The following is a 23456-nucleotide window of genomic DNA, read 5'->3' as shown; positions in this document are numbered from 1 at the left end:
ACAGCTTTGCTATCATTGGAGTTTAGTTGTGTTTATATCCTACATTGGACTTTTAAGCATAATAATGCTTCACCGAACACAGGAGGGGGCTTGGCTGTCGACAAATATATTGAGGCTGAACCTGAACTTTGAATTCTCTGCTCCCATCATAATCTTAGCAATCTTGTTAAAATTGTGAATGCAGAATTAGAAATACTAACTGGTTGGCAGTTAATAAATTATCCCTTAATGTAGCCAAAACAAATTACATGTTATTCAATACAAAGTCTGAGAGTAGAAATGACTGCATTATACGGATTTGCAATACCGAGATAGAAAAAGTTGGTGCATGTACATTTTTAGGACTGCTTGTTGACGAAAAACTCAATTGGAAGCACCATATAAATTATGTACAGACTAAACTGTCAAAAACTATTTTGTATCATACTAAGAACATTCTTGAAGAAAAAATACTCTTTATAACAGTCTATTTCTCCCTTACCTTTACTAGTGCTCCGAAATATGGGGAAACACGTACTCAACAAATCTACAAAAAATAATAAAATCCCCAAAAAAAGTATTACGAATAGTCTGTGGTGTTGGTAAATATGAACACACAACTCCCATATTTAAAAAAACTCAATCTATTAAAATGTCTTGACATAGTACAGCTTAAAACAGTACTGGTTATGCACAACATTTTCCATAACAAAATACCTAATAATATTCAAAAGCAGTTCCAAACCACAGCGTGAACATATGAATGTCAAAAAAGTCACTTGAAAATAAGTGTTCACAATGTTTATATGCAATTATGCATATATTATTATTATTATTATTATTATTATTATTCATTTGCCAAGTACATGTGTACATATGTATATATTTATATATAGTACTTTCATTTCCAAAAAAAGATAGTAAAATGGTATATATATATATATATACATATATATATATATATATATATATATATATATACATATATATATATATATATATATATATATATATATGCATTTATAGTTTTCCTGCCCTAACTTTTATTTAATTTGTTTTCCTGTTTTCTTTATTTCTTTGTACTCCTTCATTTCTATACGTTTTTGACGCAATAATGCCGATGTTGTATTAGGTTGATGCACGGGAGGGCTACTTTCCATAAGCTATGCTTCAGCCCTCCCGCTTCTACTAATTTTGTTCATCTTTGTGTGTATCAGGGTCGGCTCTAGAACAAATCGAATGGGGGGGAAATCATTTACCAAGGGGGGGCACACACTGCTGTCAACAACCAACACACAAACACCAACGCAACTTCAAAAAACATGCTGGAAAGTCTATTGTCTTTCACACACATTGCAGGGGTGTAGTGCTATTGTATAGCGCACCTATGACTTGTGCATACATGCACGGTTGTAGCACGACCACCAAAACAGAAACATATGGACATAGGCCACCATACAAAAAGTGTGCAAATGTATTTAGTATCCAATCCATGTGACCATGTTTTAGGTGGGGGTGGACCTAACCTCCTCTAGGAGGGTCTGGGGGCATGCTCCCCCGGGAAGATTATTTTTAAAATATTGAAGTTAAATGCATCAATCTGGTGCACTTTGAGAGCAACATGAAGAGATCTATGGATAGCCTACATCTCTCAGCATCCATATGAAACAGAACTGTAAACAGATTTACTTTTTCTTTATGGATATTTGACTAATCACTCCCCTTTTAAACTGTATTGTTGTGTTACTGTCCTATAGTATTTCATACCCGTTTTTCATTTATTCTCTTATTCTTTAATAACTATAATGATCATATAAAGGTATTCCTCGCAAATACTTGTTTACATAAATGGTGACCAAACCGTTTGAGATCCACTGAGATAACCTACAAATGAAATATCTAAACACTGAGAGAGTCCTTACCTCACTGAGCTGACGTTATAAGATCCTCTCAGTTTGACGGACTGGAGAGGACTCTCTTCCACCTTGGTGTAGAAACAGCTCTTTATATCCGTTAGCATAGCTAGCTAACCAGATGCTAACAACAACATTCCACGTTACCGCTCGCACACTCACAAAATGCGCTCGTGCCACACACACACAGAGCCGAGCTTGAATGAAACACAGAGACCCAGAAGTAGGCTACTTGTACTGTACTGTATATCATATTATTTTCGATGGCTTTACTGTATAATCAGTGTAACAGATGAACAGATCGCCACTGGGCTTTCATCTAAACACACAGCCACGTAATGATAACAAAACAAAGGTCGGGGGTCATTGGTCAAGCAACAAACCAATCAGAGAGCAGCAGTTAGCATACCTCAGGCTGTGTTTTATATTTGTATTCTTTATTTCTGATGTATTTCACACAAAAAAACTTTAGTTGAAACGTTTTCACTTATATGATTTAAAGAAAAAAAACGGCAAAGTGGCAAGGCTTGCCCACCCTGCGTTGGGGGGGCACAGTGACTCATTTGGGGGGGCATGACGCGCGAATGACCCCCCATGACGCCGACCCGGTGTGTATGAATTATATATTTTTTGGTTTTTGGATGAAGTTTTTTGGATGAATAAAAAATAAATACATAATAAATAATAATAATACTTTCAGCTTGGGGGCCCCCTAGTGGCTGCGGGGGCCCTATGCATCTGCATAGTCCACCTATAGGAAGAAACGGCCCTGGGGCCGTATTCACAAAGGATCTTAGGGCTAAAAGTAGCTCCTAACTGGCGAATTTAGGAGAAACTCCTAAACATAATGGGCGTGTCAGTCTTACATTTAGGACTCCTAATTTTATTCACTAAGAGCAATTCACAAAGTATTTTAGGCCTAAAAGTAGCACCTAAGTTTAGGAGAGCGTAAAAGTCCTCGAGAGGACTCCTAACTCAGTAAGACCTATGCACAAAGAATCTGAAAATGGCTGCTAGAAAAAATGTTTTGGAGACAATGGAAGACTGTGAATTGATCAAGAGATATAGGCTAAATCGTGAGGGTATGAAACTTGTTGTGGAATTAGTGCGGGATGCAATAACATCCCCGACTAACAGGAATAACCATATTAGTCCGGAAATAAAATGTTTGGCAACATTACGATATTTAGCAACAGGGAAAATGCAACTTTGCAATGCCGACGATTTAGGAATATCGCAACCATCAGTCAGCCGTGCCATAAACCAAACCATCAACGCGCTCTCTAGACCACATATCATCCAACAGTTTATCCGGTTTCCTTTGGACAATCAACAACTACACAGGATCAAAGCCAACTATGCTATTGACGGGACGCACATAAAAATAATTGCGCCATCAAAAGATGAGGACGTGTTCGTCAATAGAAAGAAAGTACATTCCATCAACACGCAGATTGTTTTTGATGCAACTTTTAACATTCTTGATGTTGTTGCAAAGTGGCCTGGATCTACCCATGATTTGCGTATTTTAATGGAGAGCGGTCTGAGGCAGCTTTTTGAGAGGCACCATGTACCAGTTGGGTGTCACTTGCGTTTAACTTTGTCTTCACTTTCATTCATCATGATAGGGGGACTTGAACGGCGGTATGGGCTGTTATTGAAAGTGTTTAAGTGCTGGAAATATGCTCATTGGATAATAGTTTGCAGGGGGCTTTTAATTGCCTCCTTGATTTAATGCAATTTAAGTATTTTTATTGTTTGCTCTCTCTCTTTAACGTGCATATACAACGTCATTATCGTGGTCTGCACAAACTTGTCATCATGCGTGTATTCTGCTAACTGCACTGTCCATAACTATTTGATAGGAATACATTTCTAGCCTAGGCTATTTCCTTGTTTTTCGGGGATTTAGTGGGCTCGTTTGTGGGATGTTGCGGATGAGTTTCAACGAGACCGCCTGCTCTGAACAACCAATCACCGTACTGACCGCTTCTAAACTCATGCACGAGAATCGACGTAATCCATAGCAACGTCGCGTCACTCTTAGTTCACCCTTAGTGATTTATCCTTAGTATGAGTAGGTCTCAGCGGCTTTGTGAATAACTTTTAAGAAAAAAACTCCTACGTAAAATGTTTTAGCGCGAGTTAGGAGCACTCCTAGCGGTAAGATAAAATGCTTTGTGAATACGGCCCCTGCTCTCTAATCTCGGATGCACCCTGAGTCATTTTGTTCTGGAACCGGGCCTGACCTAGTGAGACTCAAGACTTATTTCACCTCAAGTGAAACGGGAAGTTTTATTTTAAATGTGTCTTAAATTTTGTTTTTGTTAATGTGTTTTCAAATGTAAAAAAGTAATACTGAATTCTGCTTTTTACTGTATGATATTTGTAAGACATTCAAAGTTGCTTCTTTGGAAAAACTAATAATGAGCTCAAAAATACAATGCACAGTCATTTGAAAGCTTTTTAACGCTATTTAAACTATACACCAACATTAAGACACCTCAAACGGCTTGCAAACATGGGGGTTGTGGTTGATGTTAAAAAAATTACGCTGTTCTGCTGCATAAACAACAATATGAAAGCCCAACACCTCTATAAAAACCATCTACTGTATGGTAAGTGTATGATATATCTGATTCTGGTGTGTTACACAAAGCTAGATTTAATAAATATTACATAAATAATGTTAGTGGTCTCAGAAGTGTCTCATCATGCGTACAACGTGCTTTTAATTGAGTGAAAATAATTTTGGGAACATTGACAAAAAAACAACACAATTGAGTATATGGCCACCTTTGAGGGTAAAGAAAAGATAGGGATTGGATTTATTTTTATTTCAATAGAAACCCTTAATTGTTTGTATACCTTGTGCACTTGATGACTTAATCATCCAGAAACAAAAGTACGAGCGGTAAAAACGCTGGCGCCATGATGTCTTCCAGTTGTGGGGCATCCTTCCAAAACAAGTCTGCAGGGCACAAAACTGATTTCCTTAAACACACACTGAATATATGCTGATATTACATTACATTGATTCTTTTTAAAAGATAATTCCAACAAATACATCCACTTTTAAGCTAGAGTAAATCCAAATGATGTAAAACATAAGTGAGAGCCAGGGTGCAAGTTTTCAGAAGTGCTAGATAGACCTCTGGTGGGGAAACTGAGAAACAGCATGGCCTGTAAATCACTGCAGAGTAGTGGTGATTTAAGCATGCAGTTTACAGCTACAATAAGTAGAATAGAAGCAACAATTAACTGAAATGAATTTCTGTTCTCAAACGTGACAAAGCTTAGTGAAATTGGGGAAATAGTGATCAGGTCAATATTCAATACAAATAAATAATAAATAATTGTAGGCCTTTTTAAGGTTGTTGTTTTTCTTTAGAGTTGATTTTGTGATGGTTAAGGATGTAGCTTTCAGGTTTTTTTTTTAGCATGTCTTTTGCAGCTTATCTAAAGAACCTTCTTGCATTTTGCATTCTCGGATGCTTATTCACTTATTTCATAGTCCGTTTTCAAAAAGTTTATTTCTTCAAGCGCAGCAGCATGCAGTGTCCAACACGTATTGTTACGTTGTTAAGACATGGAAAATACAAATAAAGCCAATATTTTTAGGAAACAACTTTAACATTTTTTTTTTTATTAACATGAAGAGCAACACAGTCACAAAAGCATCTGCAGCATTTTATCCCAGTGCAAAAAACAAAGACGCTCCGATACAGTTACTGACCTTCCTACATCCTCCCATCAGACCGGCCACATCTAAACCTCGTACCTGCACGACTTCAGCAACTCTTAAAGCTTATGACTTCACATGAAACAGTTGTTCTCTAAACAAAACACGATGGAACATCAAAATCCCAGAGCCTCAGTAAAGCCGATTCATTCATCTGATTGCTGGCAGCTGGAGAAACAAAAAGTGTCACTTCACAATAAAACGGTGTCATCCATAATAATCCGGGAAATAAAAGCATAAAACATGTATATAAAAGGCATATTCCTAACTTCCATATATGAACACACTATGACAATTGGAACAAGTCAATGACAATACTATGAAAAACGACTACAGTAACCTTTGTCTAGTTTTGAATGCACAATTCTTTAAGGGTCAATAATCTGTAGTACTGTGATCCTTCATTCTGCTAACTGGGCAGGGTGTACAGCCATGTTTTTGATTAACATGGCGTCTCTTAGTGTACACAGCGCTGAGGTAACACTGGTGGGGATTGGACCAATGTTTGTGTTTAATACATTTTTTTAAATAAATGAAACAATGAGATAGCATGACAACCAAAAACAGAGATGTTATTCTCATGGGGATGTTAGGGATGTTCAAAGGAAAGGATTTAATCTACTTTAATTACTCAATTATCCTAAATATGTAATGACAGTGATGGAGTGGATGGAGTAAAAGCAATGCCACTTTAAATATAGCTCAGTGTAAGTAATCAACTGTATTAGCTTAGAACAAAAGTAAAGGAAACATGTTAAGACACTCTCAATAAATAGCTAGGCTCCTCTTTGATAGGAGCAACATGACTGGTTAACATAGGAATAACTTTTCATTTGGCTAATGAACAGCTTACTGGACACAGCATTAATTCCCAATATAAATGTTCTTCTATACCCTCTGTGTCTTCAATGTGCACATTAGCCTTTAAAACACAAACATTCAGCAGCAAACTGCTCTGCTCGGATGGCCTCAATCCAGAAATACAGAAAAAGTATTTGACTCTTGTTTCCTTCTCTTTAAACTCCATATACACAAACAACACAAAAGCAAATCCCTAAAATGTTAAAAGTCAAGATGATCGAAACAGTAAAGTCAGAGGTTAAAACTCTGTAGGGTTGAGCATATTTACATTATGACTACAAGTTTAAAAACACAGTGTTAAATCTGGGTCTGTCCGATCACCGCACTGCAGGCAAAATAAAGCGATGACAGGAAAACTGGGCTTATGAAGGCAGAGGAAGAAAGAAAGAAACATTTGGCTCCAGCGTTCACTGCCTGCTCTGACCTAAGACAGGTTGTTGATTTAAACCTGCGCAGTACGCCCTCTACTGGACACAGTGGGTAGGTTTTCAGTACATTCAATCGATGCCAACACAATTTTGGTATTTGACTCAATCAACCAATCGTGAAGATCAGTCCTGACTAAAACGCTCATCAGTAAGTAGAGTTCAGAATGACAAGCAGCCATTTTGTAACATGGCGACACAAGGTTAGTCTAAGTCTAAGAATAACTCCTCTAAAAAGTACCAGTGATTTTAACGTCTCACCGCCTAGGAATCCCTGACAGCTGCATCAACATATATCCGACGATAAGGACTGACTGACAGCACATAATAATAACAATAATAATAAATTGAATTTATAAAGCGCTTTTCATAGTCTCAAAGTCGCTTACTTTACGAGAAACAGTAATGTTGACATTCTTCATTCGTCCTCTTTTTCCAGCTCACAGAGTTCCTGAGAGCAGGCGTGTGACGGAGGAGTGTGGGTGAAGCACGATTGTCTGCTCGGGCGGGAGGTTAAGATGAAAGCCACGGAGGAGAGGTTTGGTCGACAGCATCAAGTGTGAGGAGTGTGTTCAGCATCCGACAACTTCCTGTCAGACGCACAATCAGAGCCACCCTGAGCAAAAATACATCTCACAGGACCAGTCTCAGAAAGAACACCTTGTCCACCCAGGTAGAGCAAAACCTCTGGCTTTGAAACTCTGGCCTGGATAAAGAGAGTTAAGAGACAAAGTCCTACAATAGTGCAAACAATGCTGTTGCCCCGACGACATGTTTTATGTCAGCAGGGCGGAGCCTGGATGGCGATCGTTATTAGAGCCATTTTTGGAGCGTGGACAGGTTTTTATCCATCCAGCGCCGGTTCAGCCTGATGGTTTCCAGAGCTTCCTGTACGCTCCTCATCTGAGAGCCACGCTCCTTCAGACTGGAGAAGAAACTCTGGACCTACACAACACACACACACACACACACACACACACACACACACACACACACACACACACACACACACACACACACACACACACACACACACACACACACACACACACACACACACACACACACACACACACACACACACACACACACACACACACACACACACACACACACACACACACACACACACACACACACACACACACACACACACACACACACACACACACGTTAGCCAAAACAATAAAAGCATTCTGGTAACACTCCGTTTATAGCTCCTTACAAACAAACGCAAAGACCCTGAAAGTTATCTTGTTGTTTATTATATTTGTCTTAGCTTATATGGTTTTACTTTGCACTTTTTGATAACAACGGTCAAAACCCATGAGAAAATAGATTGCATGTAGGGATATCTTTTTTCTTCATATTTAACTCATGTGTAATACCTGTTGAGATGCTGCTGTCACAGAAAAACATCCCCATTTGGCATAAGTAAAGTGTATCTACTAGGGCTGTCAGTCGATTAAAATATTAGAGACTAATTGTCTCTAAATTACCCTGTGCCAAATGATTAATATATGTTGTGCTTTTTTTGTGAACAGAGCATGAAAGTACATTTTATTTACAGTTTTGGTTTTGAATATAACGTCTATATATTATTATAAATTAAAAGTTCATTGTTCTTTTAGAGCAGGGATGGGCAAATGGCGGCCTTGGGACCCAGATTAATTTATAAACAACGTAATTAATTAAAAAGAAAAAAATTTTTTTTTTTATTTTGTTACTAGTAGTACTGATACCGTCCACTAGACTCCTAGTTACGTCGCGAGCTGCGTACATGATTTTGTTAAATCTGTGACGCGTTTGTGTGTATTGTGTTTGTTTCCCGGGGAAACACTCACAAGAAACACCGGCTGTTGTTATGCCTGCTGGGACGTTAAGTTACCGCTTGTAATTATGCCTTTACAAGCTTAAAAGTTGTATTTATCATCTGAATTTGGCGAAACAAGTTTAATATTCTAAAAACCAAGACTTTTTATTTTATTTATTTGAAATCAGATGAAAACAAACTGTCACGGACCCTGCCGTGTTATCTATGATTAATATACGCTTTTCGTTCATAATTTCAGCGGGAGGGAGGGGGAGCGGCGCTGAGGAACAGCAGAGTGCGGGCTGACAGGTGTCTGTGTTGACATTCCCCTTATTGTGCGTCAGCAGAGACAGGCTACAAGTGTCTTAGGTTCAAGTTAGACAACTAATGTCTGGGTAGTGTTCTTGACTTCATGTTTATGTCATCTTAATGGTTCATCTTAATGCAAACACATTTTTCGTGCTTTCCAATAGTTTTAAATAGTTTTATTCCACTGTTTAATAACCTGTTCAATACAAACATGCCACTTGTAAAAATTAAATAACATTTCTGTGAACTGATATTTGTTTAGTGAGCTTATTAGAGGATGTTCCCTGAAAGATTGTAAAATGTCAATGAAGATGTCAGACTTAATTTGTTCATTATTACATACAATACATCGAATTTGTTTGTGTGTGTGTGTTCCAAGTGAATCTACGGCCCCCTGGTGGCCAGTACATACATTATGTGGCCCCCACCACCATCCAAGTTGCCCATCCCTGTTTTACAGGGTGCACTTGCCTTTTTATGATATTATATTATCATTACATCAGTGGCATACAACTGTTTTAACATGACAAGTATCTAGTTTATAGTAATTACTTCTGGGCCATTTTTTCCCAACACAGTAGTTCTTGTGACAGGCCTCAAAAACAAAAATGTAAAATAGCGTACCTGATCAAGGTGTGCCTGTGTGGAGAACTGAGAGGTGACGGACTTGACGATTGACTGGATGGCGAAGGAGCCCAGAGGAAACCTACAGCCAGACACACAAACACTCATGTTGTTTCACCTTGTTTCATGTGAAATCAGAACGGTATAACCTGTATGAAGCTGAAAGGGACCACTCACTTCTCGATGAGGCGGTCCCAGTTCTCCTGAATGAAGTCCCAGACGAACAGGTAGCCAGCGAAGCCGTTACACACCGTGCTGATGACCAGAGGCAGCTCCTGAGTCTGGATGATGTTCCCCTGCAGGCCGGCCTTCAGAATCCTACAGACCGAAACACGTGTTTAAAGGCTGTTCAGAGAATAAACAACACTCACAATAAACACATTTCGGTACTACTTTACAATAAGACTACCCTTATAAAGGATTCATAAAGGGTTTATAATTTGGTTATGAATTAGGTTGTAAACACTTTATTAATCATTAAGAACCATTTATAAACCAGTTCTATATGTCAACACAGGCTCACTATTTGGCAAGATGACTAAGCCTTATATTGGCTACTTAGCGAGAATCAACTCAGTGAACAAAAGATACCAAGGATGCTGGCTGATGAAGGAGATGAAGTAAGCTAAGTAGCCAATATAAGGCTTAGCAGTACAGATAAATGTGGGCTCATTATTTGTCAAGATGACCAGTGGCGACATGTCAGCAGAAAGTATTAAAAATAATGATTACAACAAAAAAATATATATATATATTTTAAGATCATGTTTAATCATCTGATTCGTCTGTACATTGCTGTTTTAGTCTGTGTTCTTCTAATTATTGTCTACAGTGTATGCCTATTGAGCTGTTTAGAGCCATGTGGGACAAAACCCGATCATGCCCCTCCCTCTCAATGTCTAAGTCAATGGTGACTGTAAAAACTACACTGCGCATGCTCAGAGTATTTTTCAATTGAATATGTGTGGCAAAATAAATGACCATAGGGGCACTGAGCTGCCATCCCCACCAAACGTCATCTCACATAATTCAGAGCTGATTGGCTGTAAGTATGTGTGCCGCGAAAAGTGTAGTGTGTGAAGAGGAGATGAGAGAGTTGCAGTGACGCGTCCTAAAACCCGGAAGTAAGTTGCGCATGGCTTCCCTCGACAAAAAAGCAATGAGATTTCTCCATAGGATTTTAGAAAATAGCTCCAAATAAGATCTGTGGGAAACGTACCTGTTAGATTAATGCACGTTTTGTTCAGCCGGATAATATCCACATGTCTACACTACTTTTATCATTTTTGAACAATAAATCTATTGATTAGATTTATGATAGATTTTTGAAACTACAAGAAGATAAGGAGGACTTTTGCAAATAATTAATAGAGATTTTTGTCCAGAAGGATAGGCAAATGGACTTCATCTTCAAGTCAAGGTAAGACCGCAATTTTATTGAAAATGGGATCTTACTAAGAGAGAACAATTAAATATTTAAATTACATTTTTTGGGTATCCTTTTGTTGAACTGTCTGTTTAAAATTAATCGAAGGATCAGCCTAAAAAAGCTTTTGAAAATAATATTATATTTTGATTTAGGTCAAAATATAATATTTGTGCCTCACCAGCAGCCATGAACCTCACTGCACGTCACTGCAGAAGCTTATATATAGACATCTAAGTTTTTTGTGCCCCACCACTTTTGTACATATAAAAACGCCACTGTAGATGATTAAGTCTTATATTGGCTACTTAGCGAGAATCAACTCAGTGAACCACAGATACCAAGGATGCTGGCTGATGAAGGAGATGAAGTAAGCTAAGTAGCCAATATAAGGCTTAGCAACAGATAAATGTGGGCTCACTATTTGGCAAGCAACCGGTCACAGTTGCCCTGTTTATCTCAGGTCTTATAAAAGCTTATTAATGATTTAGCAGCCTCCCCCACACTCTGGAACTCCATAGCCACGTCAGATCCGCCATCACTCTCACATCATTCAAACAATCCCTCAAAACTCACCTTTTCACTCTTGCCTTCAACTCCTAATCAACTAACCCCTTGCCCTTATTCCTCCTACCTTAGCACTTATTCCTCCTACCTTAGCACTTTCAACTTTTGTTTTTATTTTTGTTTTACTTGTTTGTAAGCGCTTTGAGCACCAGGAAAAGCGCTTTATAAATGTAATGTATTATTATTATTTATAAAGTGTTCAGTACCTTATTAATAAATGAATTACAAACTATTCGTAAACCCTTTATAAGGGTAGTCTTATTGTAAAGTGGTACCCACATTTCTATACAGCAGAATACAATGTAGGTCAAATCAATATTATTTTTATTTTTGTTATTCTACAAACCTGTTTAAGAACAAACAAATTAAGCAAAGAAGAAAATAAAAGAAGAAAAAAGTTTTATTCTCAAATATTAGTGTTTTTGTATCAGATTCTTAACTGTAATCACAGACACCAAGATGAGAAAAGTCCCTATTGGCATTCGGTTTGGGGTGTTTTATTGCTTCATTTAAAAGTCTAATTCGTCAAGTAGTTGTTATAAGGGTGGGTTAGTAGAACTAAACCTCGGAGTGTATTTGTACTGAGCTAAGAGTGAAATGCTATGAACCAAAAACACAATGGTGCCCTCTTACGCATAGGTTTAAGGCATGTTCAAAAAAATAATTAATGAAATTGAGTCGATTGCTTTAGAAATATTCCCTCTCGATCCTGGCCATGAGAAAAGACACACAAACACTTACCACGCGATGCGCCGTGCGTCCTGAGTGGATGCCAGGCCTCGTAGCATGGATCTCTTCTCTGCGTCATAGGTGGCATGTGCGTAAAGGTCAAACAAGTTCTCCCAATCTTCATCTGACTGTCCGGCCACAGTGAATACAACCTGCTGCAGATCGCCTGGGATCCTACCGAAAATATTAAACATTTTGAAGGTTAAAATTGCACCAAAATGTACTTTATTGCCTACAAATAAAATATAAGATACAAACTAAATCAAGACACATTTCTTCTTTAATAAAGAAGAAATGTGTCTTGATTTAGACACAAAAGTTTATGCTAGATATGCTATCTCTGAAAATATGTTAGGGCTGCTCCTGAACCTGTTGTTTCTGTCAACGTGACGGAGAAAGGAACAAGATAAATAGTGTCAGACGTACTTTATGGACTCATTGGACTGGAGGTATTGTTTGAACAGGTCTTTGGCTTGCTTTAAGCAGTTCTCCTCCCCCAGACTGCAGGCCGTCCCCAGCAGGGCCGCACGCAGCTCCTGCTTAGAAACACTCTCCTCCTCTGTCCACGTCTGGTTGTCCATCAGAGAATGAAACTGATGCAGGATATAAGTCTGTCATATGGAGAAAGAAAATAATCATGAATGCATTAGTAAACAGAAACACTGTACTCAGTGTCCGGACACGACAATAGCTTGCAACTAAAACCCACCAACATCTTAACTTCTTAAATAAAGACAACACAGATATGAAAATGTGTTTTAATGAGAGACTGTTGAGATTGAGTAATTCATGTTTAACTTCATTGAGTGCTAGTGTGCATTCGGGCTTTTAAGATTCACACTCATAGATGTATTTCTAATAGTGTACACGATGTAAATATAAATAATACATGTCGATAAGGTTTGAGTCAGTGATCTGTAATGACTTGCGCTTTAAATGGAAAGGCTTTAGTAAAGTTTAAGATTGTGTACATAAACCTGAAAAGTCTAATGTTTTGGTATAAGACAGTATTTGCTGCTTCAACTTAACTGCCTATACGTTACTGTTAAATGTAACTACTTCATATAACTCCTTATTTTATAGCAAAATCCAATCTCCGTCAACCTTTTATTCCCAAAGTGTGAGTCTGAGTGTGTGTGTGTGTGTGTGTGTGTGTGTGTGTGTGTGTGTGTGTGTGTGTGTGTGTGTGTGTGTGTGTGTGTGTGTGTGTGTGTGTGTGTGTGTGTGTGTGTGTGTGTGTGTGTGTGTGTGTGTGTACCTTCATGCGGGCCACAACACTGTGCGCTTGTCTTTTGTCGAGTAGCCGGTAGATGACATTGAGCTGTAACAAGGCCTCTGTCACAGGAGATGTCTCAGTTTCATTGGACACGTAGTGCAACAGGTTGAGGACTTGGCGGAAGGACACACGTCCCAGTCTGCCAATGAAACAGAAAGATAAAGGAAAGAAAGATGGAAAATAACATATTTAAAAGAAACAAATACAGTTATTTTAGAGTGTTCCATGGAATACTCAATTTTCTTGTCGTCACTAAAACTTGTTATGATGTCATCTATACCTGGAGAGAGCAAAGATGTTGTGTATGAGCGAGGCGCGGTCCTCATGTGTAAAGACACTGAGGTCGCTGTTCAAAGCTTCGATAAGAGTGGCCCAGCCCTCGTCTCCGTAGTGGACGATGTAGAAGCCGGTGTTTCTGTAGTTCAGCTTCAGCCACTTCACACTTTCTGCTAGCTTTAGAGTCCCTGAAAACACACACAAACATGCACCATTTGACACGGCACGTGAGATTCTTGAACCCTGACTTGATGGTGCTGGTTGCGACTTTGTTTTACCTGACTTGGTCTTCAGATTGAACACCTGTCTGCACTCAGGGGCCAAACTGCAGTTGTCAGTCACGTATGTCACAGGAATATTCCATAAGCTAAGAAGAGAGCAAAACGCAGTTAGTGTTGTGATGGGTTTCTATGATCATCTGTGTGTGTGGTAACGTAACGCACCTGGACGTATGGGTGGCATCATCAGAGGTGAGCAGGAAGTGCTCCTGTGTGAGGGTCACTTCATCTCCCTTACGGCTTACGGTGACCAATGGGAAGCCTTTCTGTGACGTCCATGAGCTCATCATCTCCGACACATTCTGCTGCTGAGCCGAGACCTCCACCTGCATACAGGAAAATAAATCTAGAGTCTGTGCAGTCCAACGCTGTGTCCACTGATTTCTTTCTCAACATTTGAAGAGGAGTGTGTGATCTGAAACTTTGCAGCTGTTTTTCTGAAGATTTGATGTAACAATTTCCATTTTTATAATCCAAACCCAAAGGCAACACAAACAGATACACAGAAAGTAATTATGTTAATGATGCCGCTCCTGGGCAGTTCTCTGGGATATTTTGTAATAAAAGTGAAACTAGCTAAAGAGAGCATAATTCAGGCTGGCTGACAGAGGGAGGTCAAATGTTAAATGTAGTTAAAGTTATATATGTGATGACTATAGCACCAAGAAAAAAACAAAAAGGCACACACACACATATACACACCCGTGTAAGGCTGTTCCAGAGGTCGTTGGTGACGGTGTTTGATCCACTGAACTGCTTCAGGTATTCAATGATACCCTTTCTGAACTGTTGTTCCCCTGGCAGGGAGGCGTTCAGCATCAGGAGGATGGACGCACCCTGGAAGACAGAATCACAAAGCATCTGTGATCACAGCCAGAGCAGCACTAAGGCAGTTATGACTCATAAGATCCAGCAGAGACATTTCTCTCTCGGGGAAACAATCATCCATACTGAGCACAAGCAGAATACAAAACCAGGACTGACTTCCAATACACATCAAGTGGTTTAGAGAAGTCAGATAAGGGCTTTTCATTGGAAATGGGAACTGATTTTTTTGTGGAATTTGCAAAGATATTCTTATTGAGCTATTCTTGTTTTTTGGAGTGGGAGTCATTTTGTATTTACATGCTGATGTGTGTCTTTTGTTTAAGGATAATTTTACTTTTTTCTGTTGTTAATCATGTGTTTCATTGTATTTTCTGTACCACTTTACAATCAGACTACCCTTATAAAGGGCTTACGAATAGTTTGTAATTCATTTATTAATTAGGTTGTGAACACTTTATAAGTCATTAATAAGCTTTTATAAGACATGAGATAAACAGGGCAACTGTGACCGGTTGCTTGCCAAATAGTGAGCCCACATTTATCTGTACTGCTAAGCCTTATATTGGCTAGTAGCCAATATAAGGCTTAGTCATCTTGCCAAATAGTGAGCCTGTGTTGATGAATGAAAACTATGTTAGAACTGGTTTATAAATGGTTCTTAAAGATTAATAAAGTGTTTACAACCTAATTCATAACCTATTTATAAACCCTTATGAATCCTTTATAAGGGTAGTCTTATTGTAAAGTGGTACCGTATTTTCTTTAAATTCTATCATTTTGGCACTGTGTTGTAAAAAAGTATTTTCACTTTTCCATGCTGCACTTTATTATTGTTTCTTTGTCCTATGATCCATAAATAAATCAGTAAAAAGCGTACCTTCTCATAGGACACGGAGTCAAACATCTCCTCCACCTGCTGCGGCTCGTTAACCTCGGTGGACACAGCGTGGGAGGAGTTCAGCGCGTCTTTGTCCAAGGCTCTGAAGCGGACGGCCAGGAACAAATTACCCTGCAAACAAACAGAGTTTACTGGAAGGCAGACAATGAAGCACGCCGCTTCAATATTTCTGAGGCAGGTGTGTGAACCTACGATGTCCAGCTTGGGCATCACGGCCTGCAGCGACATGTACTGCATGTAGGTGGCAAAGCCTTCGTTGAGCCACAGGTCATTCCACCAGCTCATCGTCACCAAGTTTCCAAACCACTAAATATGCAACATCAGAAAAACATGAGAACCTGACTGTAGCATAATGCACTGCATCTGCTTCTTTTTACAGACATCAAAGTAAATACCTGATGAGCGAGCTCATGCGCTACCACAGAGGCAACGACTTGTTTTTCCAGAGGAGAGGAATTCTGTCCCACCAGCAGGCTGGTCTCTCTGAAAGTGATCAGGCCCCAGTTCTCCATGGCTCCTGCCAGGAAGTCAGGGATGGCTACCAAGTCTGAAACAGGAAATATTTAGGTGTGTGAAGAGGTCATTTAAGTCAAGGAAATGGTGAGTGTAAACCTTTTGTGAAACTACCTGTGTGTACTCACCTAGTTTTTTAAGTGGGTAGTTAATTTCAAAGAAGCCGTTGTAGAACTCCAGCAGTTTGGAGCATGTTTCCAGAGCATAGTCAGTATGCTCCTTCTTCTCTGGCACAGAGTACACAGACACCTAAACACACAGATAAACATCTACACATCAAGACGCTTAGCAGCAAAACACAGAACCTCACTGAATACTTAAAGAATACAAATGAAGGAGCCACACTTTTATCAGACCTACCAGCGTGTTTGAGACATTTTTAGTCATGGAGGTGAAGTTAGCAACGATGAAGGCCACCAGGTAGGTGCTCATGTTGACACTGGTCTTTTCAAACTCATCTTGTATGAGGCCATTGACAAGTGGTGTGCTTTTAGCCTGAAGCACAAAGCATTAGTACAAGATTAGGACCAACTATAAAACAAGATTTCACAAGTACCATATCAATACATGAAACATGGCTGCTTGTTTGTGCCCACCCTAAGAGCTTACAAGTCAAAGGACAATTATATAAGGCTGAAATGTAAATTGTGTCTTTGTTACAAACGTGACATTATTTGTCAGCTGCAGTTTGGAAGCAGAGAATGAGGCTGTGCACACTGACAAAGACAACGCTGTTTTCAGGTCATAAACCACAAAATTGTCTCTAGGGAACATGCCTAGTTTGATTTGAGTTGGTATATACTACCGTCCTAATGCTAGTAACCACTGGCATCACACTAAGCCATGTCAGTAAACATCTGTGCTAATCTAGTAACTGAGAACACTGATCAAGCCCGTTTGTAGCTCACTAATTGAAAATCTTTCATTATTTGTCCATTAAGTTAGAACAGCACATGTATGTGAGGTGTTTGAACACTAGTTGCCGTACAGTAGCAATTAACCAGGACTTAGTAAATGTTACCGTACCAAAGGCATGTTGGAAAGAGTCATGAAGTCTGTTTTTCTGCTGATTTTGATAAGGAAGGTGGCTTTGAAAGCTGGTTCATCAAAGCACGGAAAGGCTTTCCTCGCTGACAGTGGCTCAAACTGGGTTGCTGCTAAGACCCTGGTGACAAGAGGGGGATGAGCACAGTCAGGTTGAACAAAACACATTTGTAAATAATATTTTGAACAGCAACGTTATTTTTAGTAGTATCTGTCATAAGGTCTGATGATGAGGCTCTTGATCCAATCCTCTGCAGAACATCTTCCAGCTGTTTTGAAATGCGTACACAACGAGCAAGTGTACCTTTTGTTTCCATCTTTATCGGTGTATGAGCTGTTGTAGAAACCATCGTAGGAGTGTGAGAGGTTTGCAGAGTACTCCAGGGTCAAAACACAGGATTGGCCTGCCTTCAGATCCTCAGAGAACTGAACAGCTATCTGCTGCCTGGGGAGGTACTCCAGGACAGTCACAGCTTTGGAGACCCCTTCACCCAGCTGGAAGAGAGGACGTATGAGTTAACAACTAGCAGACAACATCGAATCGTTTAAAACAATTATTTCGTTCAGGAACAATCTAAATCTTAATTTCTGCACATCTATTTAGACTGGAAATCACCTGAACTTGTTAATTATGGTTCTTACGCCTAAATAAAATGTATGATGCATGGGGCCACACTGAGAAGGTTTCATTATGAGAATGACCAGACTCACAGACTGCAATTAAACAATGATTAAAGGAATTAATGCGTGAACAGTGACACTCCCCAATTGTGCTTTATTACATTGATGGCAGATTATGTGCTCTCTTGTTATCTTTTACACAGCATAGCAAAACAAAGATTGACTAAAATAAAAAACTCACTTAAATTCTGGCATAAAAATATATAAACTAAAGCACTTTCCATGACCCCACTAATACCCTTTCTAACCCACCTTGAAGGTAGCTCCGGTGATGTTGAGTTTGGCGCTGTGCAGGACGATGCGCTTGGTGTTGTGCTGCACAGACAAGTTGATGACGGTGTAGCCGGTGAAGGTCATGTCCTCAAAGTTAGGGTTCAGGGTGACCTCATAGCTCAGAGGATGTACGCTCTGAGGCAGCCGGTAGCTGTTCCATGGAAACGGTTCGCCACTCGAAGACGCGGGGTTGACTGGCACTAAGGGGGTGGTCTGGTTGGCCTTTCGACAACCCGTCTGCAGAAGAATGAAGGGTCAGCAAACAAAGGTTATGACAGAGAACTAAAAAGGGAAATGATATGACAGAGATATCAACATAATGTGTTAAGCGAGTCCTGTTTAGTAATCGAAGCATGATAAAGAAAATCTACCTGAATAGAACTAGTGAATATTCGTCTTACCTTGGTAAAGGTGCATCCAGGTAAGAAGTACAGTACCATGGTCATAGAGGCCACTAACACCAGCAATAACACACATACAACCGTGGTTCGGGCTGAGGGTCGGGAACATGACCTGAGACAAACAAAGTTTACAAATATAACTTTGACTTAAAACTGAGCGGTAGTGGTTAGGAAAAAGCTGGGGATGGTGGTGTTGTGACAAACAGCTTTAAATTGGTATCTTGACTGAAACCTTTTTCCATGCAAATCTGATCTGTTAAGAATGGTCTTTAATACAAATCTAATTGGTGTGTTGCCTTTTAGCACTCCCTTGCCTTGTGTGTTATGTTGCAGGTTCCTTGTGTAAAAGAGCCTGATATTCGAACCCACTGCATCATATTCATTAACAGTACTATCTGGCATTGTCTTTGGGCATCTTACTTAATTTTGATTAGCTTTTTTTACCCTGCAACTGTAACCACGTAGTTTCCGACGGGATCTTCAATGTAGCTTCTGTTTCTCTACAAATCTTAGAGCAAGTGGTTCACCGAAACAACCACTGCTTGTTTTATGACTCTATGTCAATCTTAGTGATAGATGAGGTCATTCATTTTGTATTGAACACACAGAGATAACACACTGTTTGACTATGTTTATTACTTCCATATATATTTATTGGCTCAGTACAAGCTGAACCGTCTCAAATGCGTTTCCCAGAAATACTTTTGATTTTTGTTCATATTAAGACCTTTTTAGAGCATTACCTTGGTGGAAGCTGCCTGGCGTAAGGTGAAGAGCTGGGTCTGTTAGCAGAGCTGCGGTTCATGAAGGACATGCCCAGCAGACGGGCTGAGGACTCGCAGTCCTCCTCATCCTCGTCCATGTCGTTCTCTCCCAGCCCTCGCACGAGCAGCCGCGAGCTACGAGGCTCATACGCCACTTCATCTGGGTCAAGAGCAGGAAACGTCTGCAGAGAGCACGGACATTACACTCTGTTATTCTCCAACTTAGCTGTGCACTGTTCCCCATTTATAGTTAATAATTGAATTCTATTCACAGGTAAATTAATAAGCACAGGGTTAGATGTGTGTAGGTGGTGAGTGGAGGGAGGGCAGAGACCGGAATAATGAAAATAATAAGGGCAGAGGAGGGTCTGTCAACAAAGAACAGGGAAAAATGGAGAGCAATAGAAACCTTTTATTTTAGGATGAATTAAATAAACATCTTGAACATAAAGGGAACCACATTTAGGAGAGGGTTTGTCGGGTGACTGACATTGAGGGAGGACAGGGGGGGTCGGGTACTGAGTAACACACTTAAGGTCTTACTTAATCTAAAATGTCGATACTGTACATTTGGAAAATAGGTGCTTTTAGTTCTGAACAGGCGACAGCTCGATCTTCATGCTACGATGACGTTTCTTAGTGCAATTTTCACAATTCTGTGTATAGATTATTGCAGCTGACAGATCTATGTTCAGACCAGATAAGATACACTGAACTCAAAGTTTACTCACAAGTGGTGGCTGACCTTGAATTAGCTGGTTCTAATTTATATTTATTTTGTGTCCTTTTGTAGTCAATTTCCTGTTGTTTGTCTTGTCTTACCCCGGCTGATACTTCACTAAATCCACTGTTTTAATTGTTCCCTATATTGCCCCTATGCCCTGTAAGGTGTCCTTGGGTGTTATGAAAGGTGCCCCCCAAAATAAATGTATTATTATTTATATTGCCATGATCTTTTCACATTATCAGATTTAACGAGAAAAACACTTGTGCAGAGTTTTGCAAATAAGCATTACAAATGATTGAGCCAGACTGGTCTTTAAAAACGAAGACATGCATTGCATGAGATGACGGGAACATACTGGAAACGCAGTGGAGTCTTTGGCCAAATCTACCACGTCAGGCTCTTCTTCGAACATGCTGTTCTCAATCATGTTTCTTGGAAGGTTAGCTCGATCTGCAACAAAGGAAAAAGAGGAAATTAGAAAAGTGGGAGAGTAGAATATTTAAATACATTGATGACACATTCACACTGGTGTAATTGTTGGAGTTTGATAGTCAACCAGAGAAGAGTTGTGGCAAAAAGCATTTTTTCAACACAAAGACTTGTTATTGTCACCCAATATGCCGGCAACAAGAAGCCTTGTTTTACAAAGCACTAACTGGTTTTTTTTCAGTTTCCTGTATGTAAACCTTCTTCAGCATTTCCTTGTATTTGACCCACATAAAACGGATGCATCAAGCTGGTAAGAAGGTACTGGTTTAACAAAATATGTTTAAAGAGGAATTTCTTATTAACTACAATAAGAAAACATTGACAACGTATATATTAAAAAAATATCAGGAAAAAGCAAACACAATTCATTCAACTGGTCATGTCACTAAGTTCTGCATTTCCACAAACTAACTAGTGTCTAAAGCATCATGTCGGGTATTATGCCTCGTCTTACAAAAAGCATGTGACTTTCTGGCAGGCGGCTTCTGCCCTACATTTTTGGAACAATCAGAGACATGTTCAACTTAATTTAATAATATCAAAAGTAGAAAAAAAACCCTAAGCAATGCAGTTCTCCTATTTGTTTCACTTTTCATTCTTGGTTGAACAAGCTTAGGATAAAGCATTTACATTCTCCGTTGGGTTGGAGGGGAAAGCACAGGGAGACATTGAACACTTACTGAATTCACAGGGCTCTTATAGAAACAATCTCACCAAACACGTGAACGTTGGCTCCCCAAACACAAGACAAGAGGCCGAAAATGCATGAGAAGAATTTAGTTTCTTGTGTGTCCTATATAGTGTTTCTGATAAGACTGTACGGGCTGTCACAGTGTCCCTTTCTGCACCACAGTGCTGGGGTATGAAGGCCTATTTATTAGCTAACAGCTAAGTAGTTCTACTTGTAATTGCTGTGTTATTGTAAAGAAAGTTATTTCATATTAGCAAGATGACATGCTCAGATAAGAGAAGAAGTTGATGTAATAGTTATCATTAATAATAAAACATGAGCATAACAACAACTACTGTTCTTCCATAAAGCCTATTCGAGCTCTGTAGATACAGCAGCAGTGCATGTTCATCTGCTGACTGCGCACTTCCTGTTGACCTCAAAACATTTATCAAGCCTTTGTGGTTTGTATTACGCAAGTCCGACCTCTCACAGAAATAAAGATGAATATGTCTGAGTTTGATAGGTGGTCCTAATATAGAAGTAGGTAGTAGACAACCAGCATGAGGCAGATTACTGAGCAACAATATGATTATCAGTTTGTTGGTCATTAGAATTGTGTTCTTTCTGCTTCTCTTTTCTTATCATTATCTGATTAAAATGTGATTGTGAAATGTGACTTTGGGTTTTTTCTTAAAACACCAAGCCAAGCACACACAGGAAGAAAAAAGAGGAAGTTGTATTGCTGTGATTTTATGACTGCTTCCAAGTTGAGGCCAACATTAATTAAATACACCCTCAAAAGGAGCTCATGTGTGCACTGGGCCTTTTGTTTGTTTTCATAAAGCCTCGCGCACTCTGGGACCATAGAGAGGTTGTAAAAACAGCCTGAGCTGAGCATGACTTATCTCTCCACACCAACACAAAACACAGCTATGATCAAACCAACAGGCTCACACTGGGCAAACAGTGCTGCTGTGTTTTAACAGTCAACTTGGGCATTAACAGAGGCATATTAGGTTTCTGCAAAGACAGACATTCTTTAGGATGTTAGAACAGTGTTATTGCCTTTTTTTCTGTTAGATAAACTCACACTTTGATAACAACAAGGTTCAATAACAGCCAATCCCGTTATGTCCTTACACTTATGTGCGTTAGCAGACTGATACTGTCTGAGACTCCATACAATGTGACATTGAAATCACTGAGAAAACGCAAGGTTTAGCTAGTCAGAAGTCAAGTCCCCCCACTCAACATGTGTCCTCGGGTGAATGTCACTGCCAGTGATCTCTATGCTAATGTCCCGTTAGTTATTAGCTGGCCTGTTAGCTTGCTGTTATTGTACTGACATGTTAATTCCTTACCTGAAATGTTGCTGTCAAACGGATCCATGGTTGTTTATCTTAAACAGCTCCTCTCCTCCAAAACAACAGCTCACGCAGCTCGACAGACGTGATGTTTTTTTCCTGGTTGGCCACAACCCACCGCAGCCTGTCCTCTCTCACGTTAGCTACGTAGAAGCTAGCCAACTTCTGACAACTGAAACTGACTGAAAGACATGAAGGTAGCGAACGTTAGCTCGTATCCATAACTTTATCGCCTAGAGCTGTTTAGTAGACTTAATTATGATTGGGGTTTAAAATAAATATAGCCTTACGCTTTAAATATGTAAACAAAACATACTCTAAAACGCTCGGTACTTTAACGAAATAGCAGATGACACTTTCCGTCCTCCCCGACCAGTTGTTGACAATCTCCCATCGAATCACAATGCTGACATCCTATTGGATGTTATCATCGGAGGGCGGGGTCAGGGCATGACAGACACACGCACGCCATAATGCAGATTTTATTCTACAAGAGGTCGAAATTCTTTAAAATCTTATATATATTTTATAAGTTTTCTGTGTTTTTGGACAAAGAGCAACACAGGGTCTTTAAATGTATTTG

The 23456-nt window shown here is 39.5% G+C and overlaps 1 protein-coding gene across 2 annotated transcripts; it reads right to left on the bottom strand.

Moving 5' to 3' along the window:
- Positions 1 to 5517: 5517 nt before the first annotated feature.
- On the bottom strand, positions 5518 to 23305 carry lnpep (leucyl/cystinyl aminopeptidase). Of its 2 annotated transcripts, none has more exons than XM_079688854.1 (23): positions 23190 to 23305; positions 22871 to 23055; positions 20703 to 20797; positions 19600 to 19802; positions 18857 to 18968; positions 18435 to 18692; positions 17806 to 17996; positions 17484 to 17622; positions 16818 to 16952; positions 16586 to 16706; positions 16340 to 16491; positions 16137 to 16250; positions 15924 to 16055; positions 14921 to 15055; positions 14384 to 14544; positions 14219 to 14307; positions 13945 to 14128; positions 13647 to 13803; positions 12815 to 12999; positions 12401 to 12562; positions 9844 to 9984; positions 9667 to 9748; positions 5518 to 7865 (listed from the first exon to the last, which is right to left on the bottom strand). In XM_079688854.1, exons 2-23 carry the CDS (start codon positions 22896 to 22898, stop codon positions 7734 to 7736), a joined length of 3108 nt encoding a protein of 1035 aa, XP_079544980.1. In that variant the 5' UTR covers positions 22899 to 23055; positions 23190 to 23305; the 3' UTR covers positions 5518 to 7733. The 2 variants fall into 2 exon arrangements, with proteins under 2 accessions (XP_079544980.1, XP_079544979.1); XM_079688853.1 differs by having other exon boundaries at positions 23164 to 23285.
- Between the last annotated feature and the right edge of the window lie 151 nt (positions 23306 to 23456).

This window comes from Notothenia rossii, assembly GCF_949606895.1.
Source record: "Notothenia rossii genome assembly, chromosome: 6".
NCBI classification, from domain to species: Eukaryota; Metazoa; Chordata; class Actinopteri; order Perciformes; family Nototheniidae; genus Notothenia; species Notothenia rossii.
This window is presented reverse-complemented; position numbering and strand designations above follow the sequence as displayed.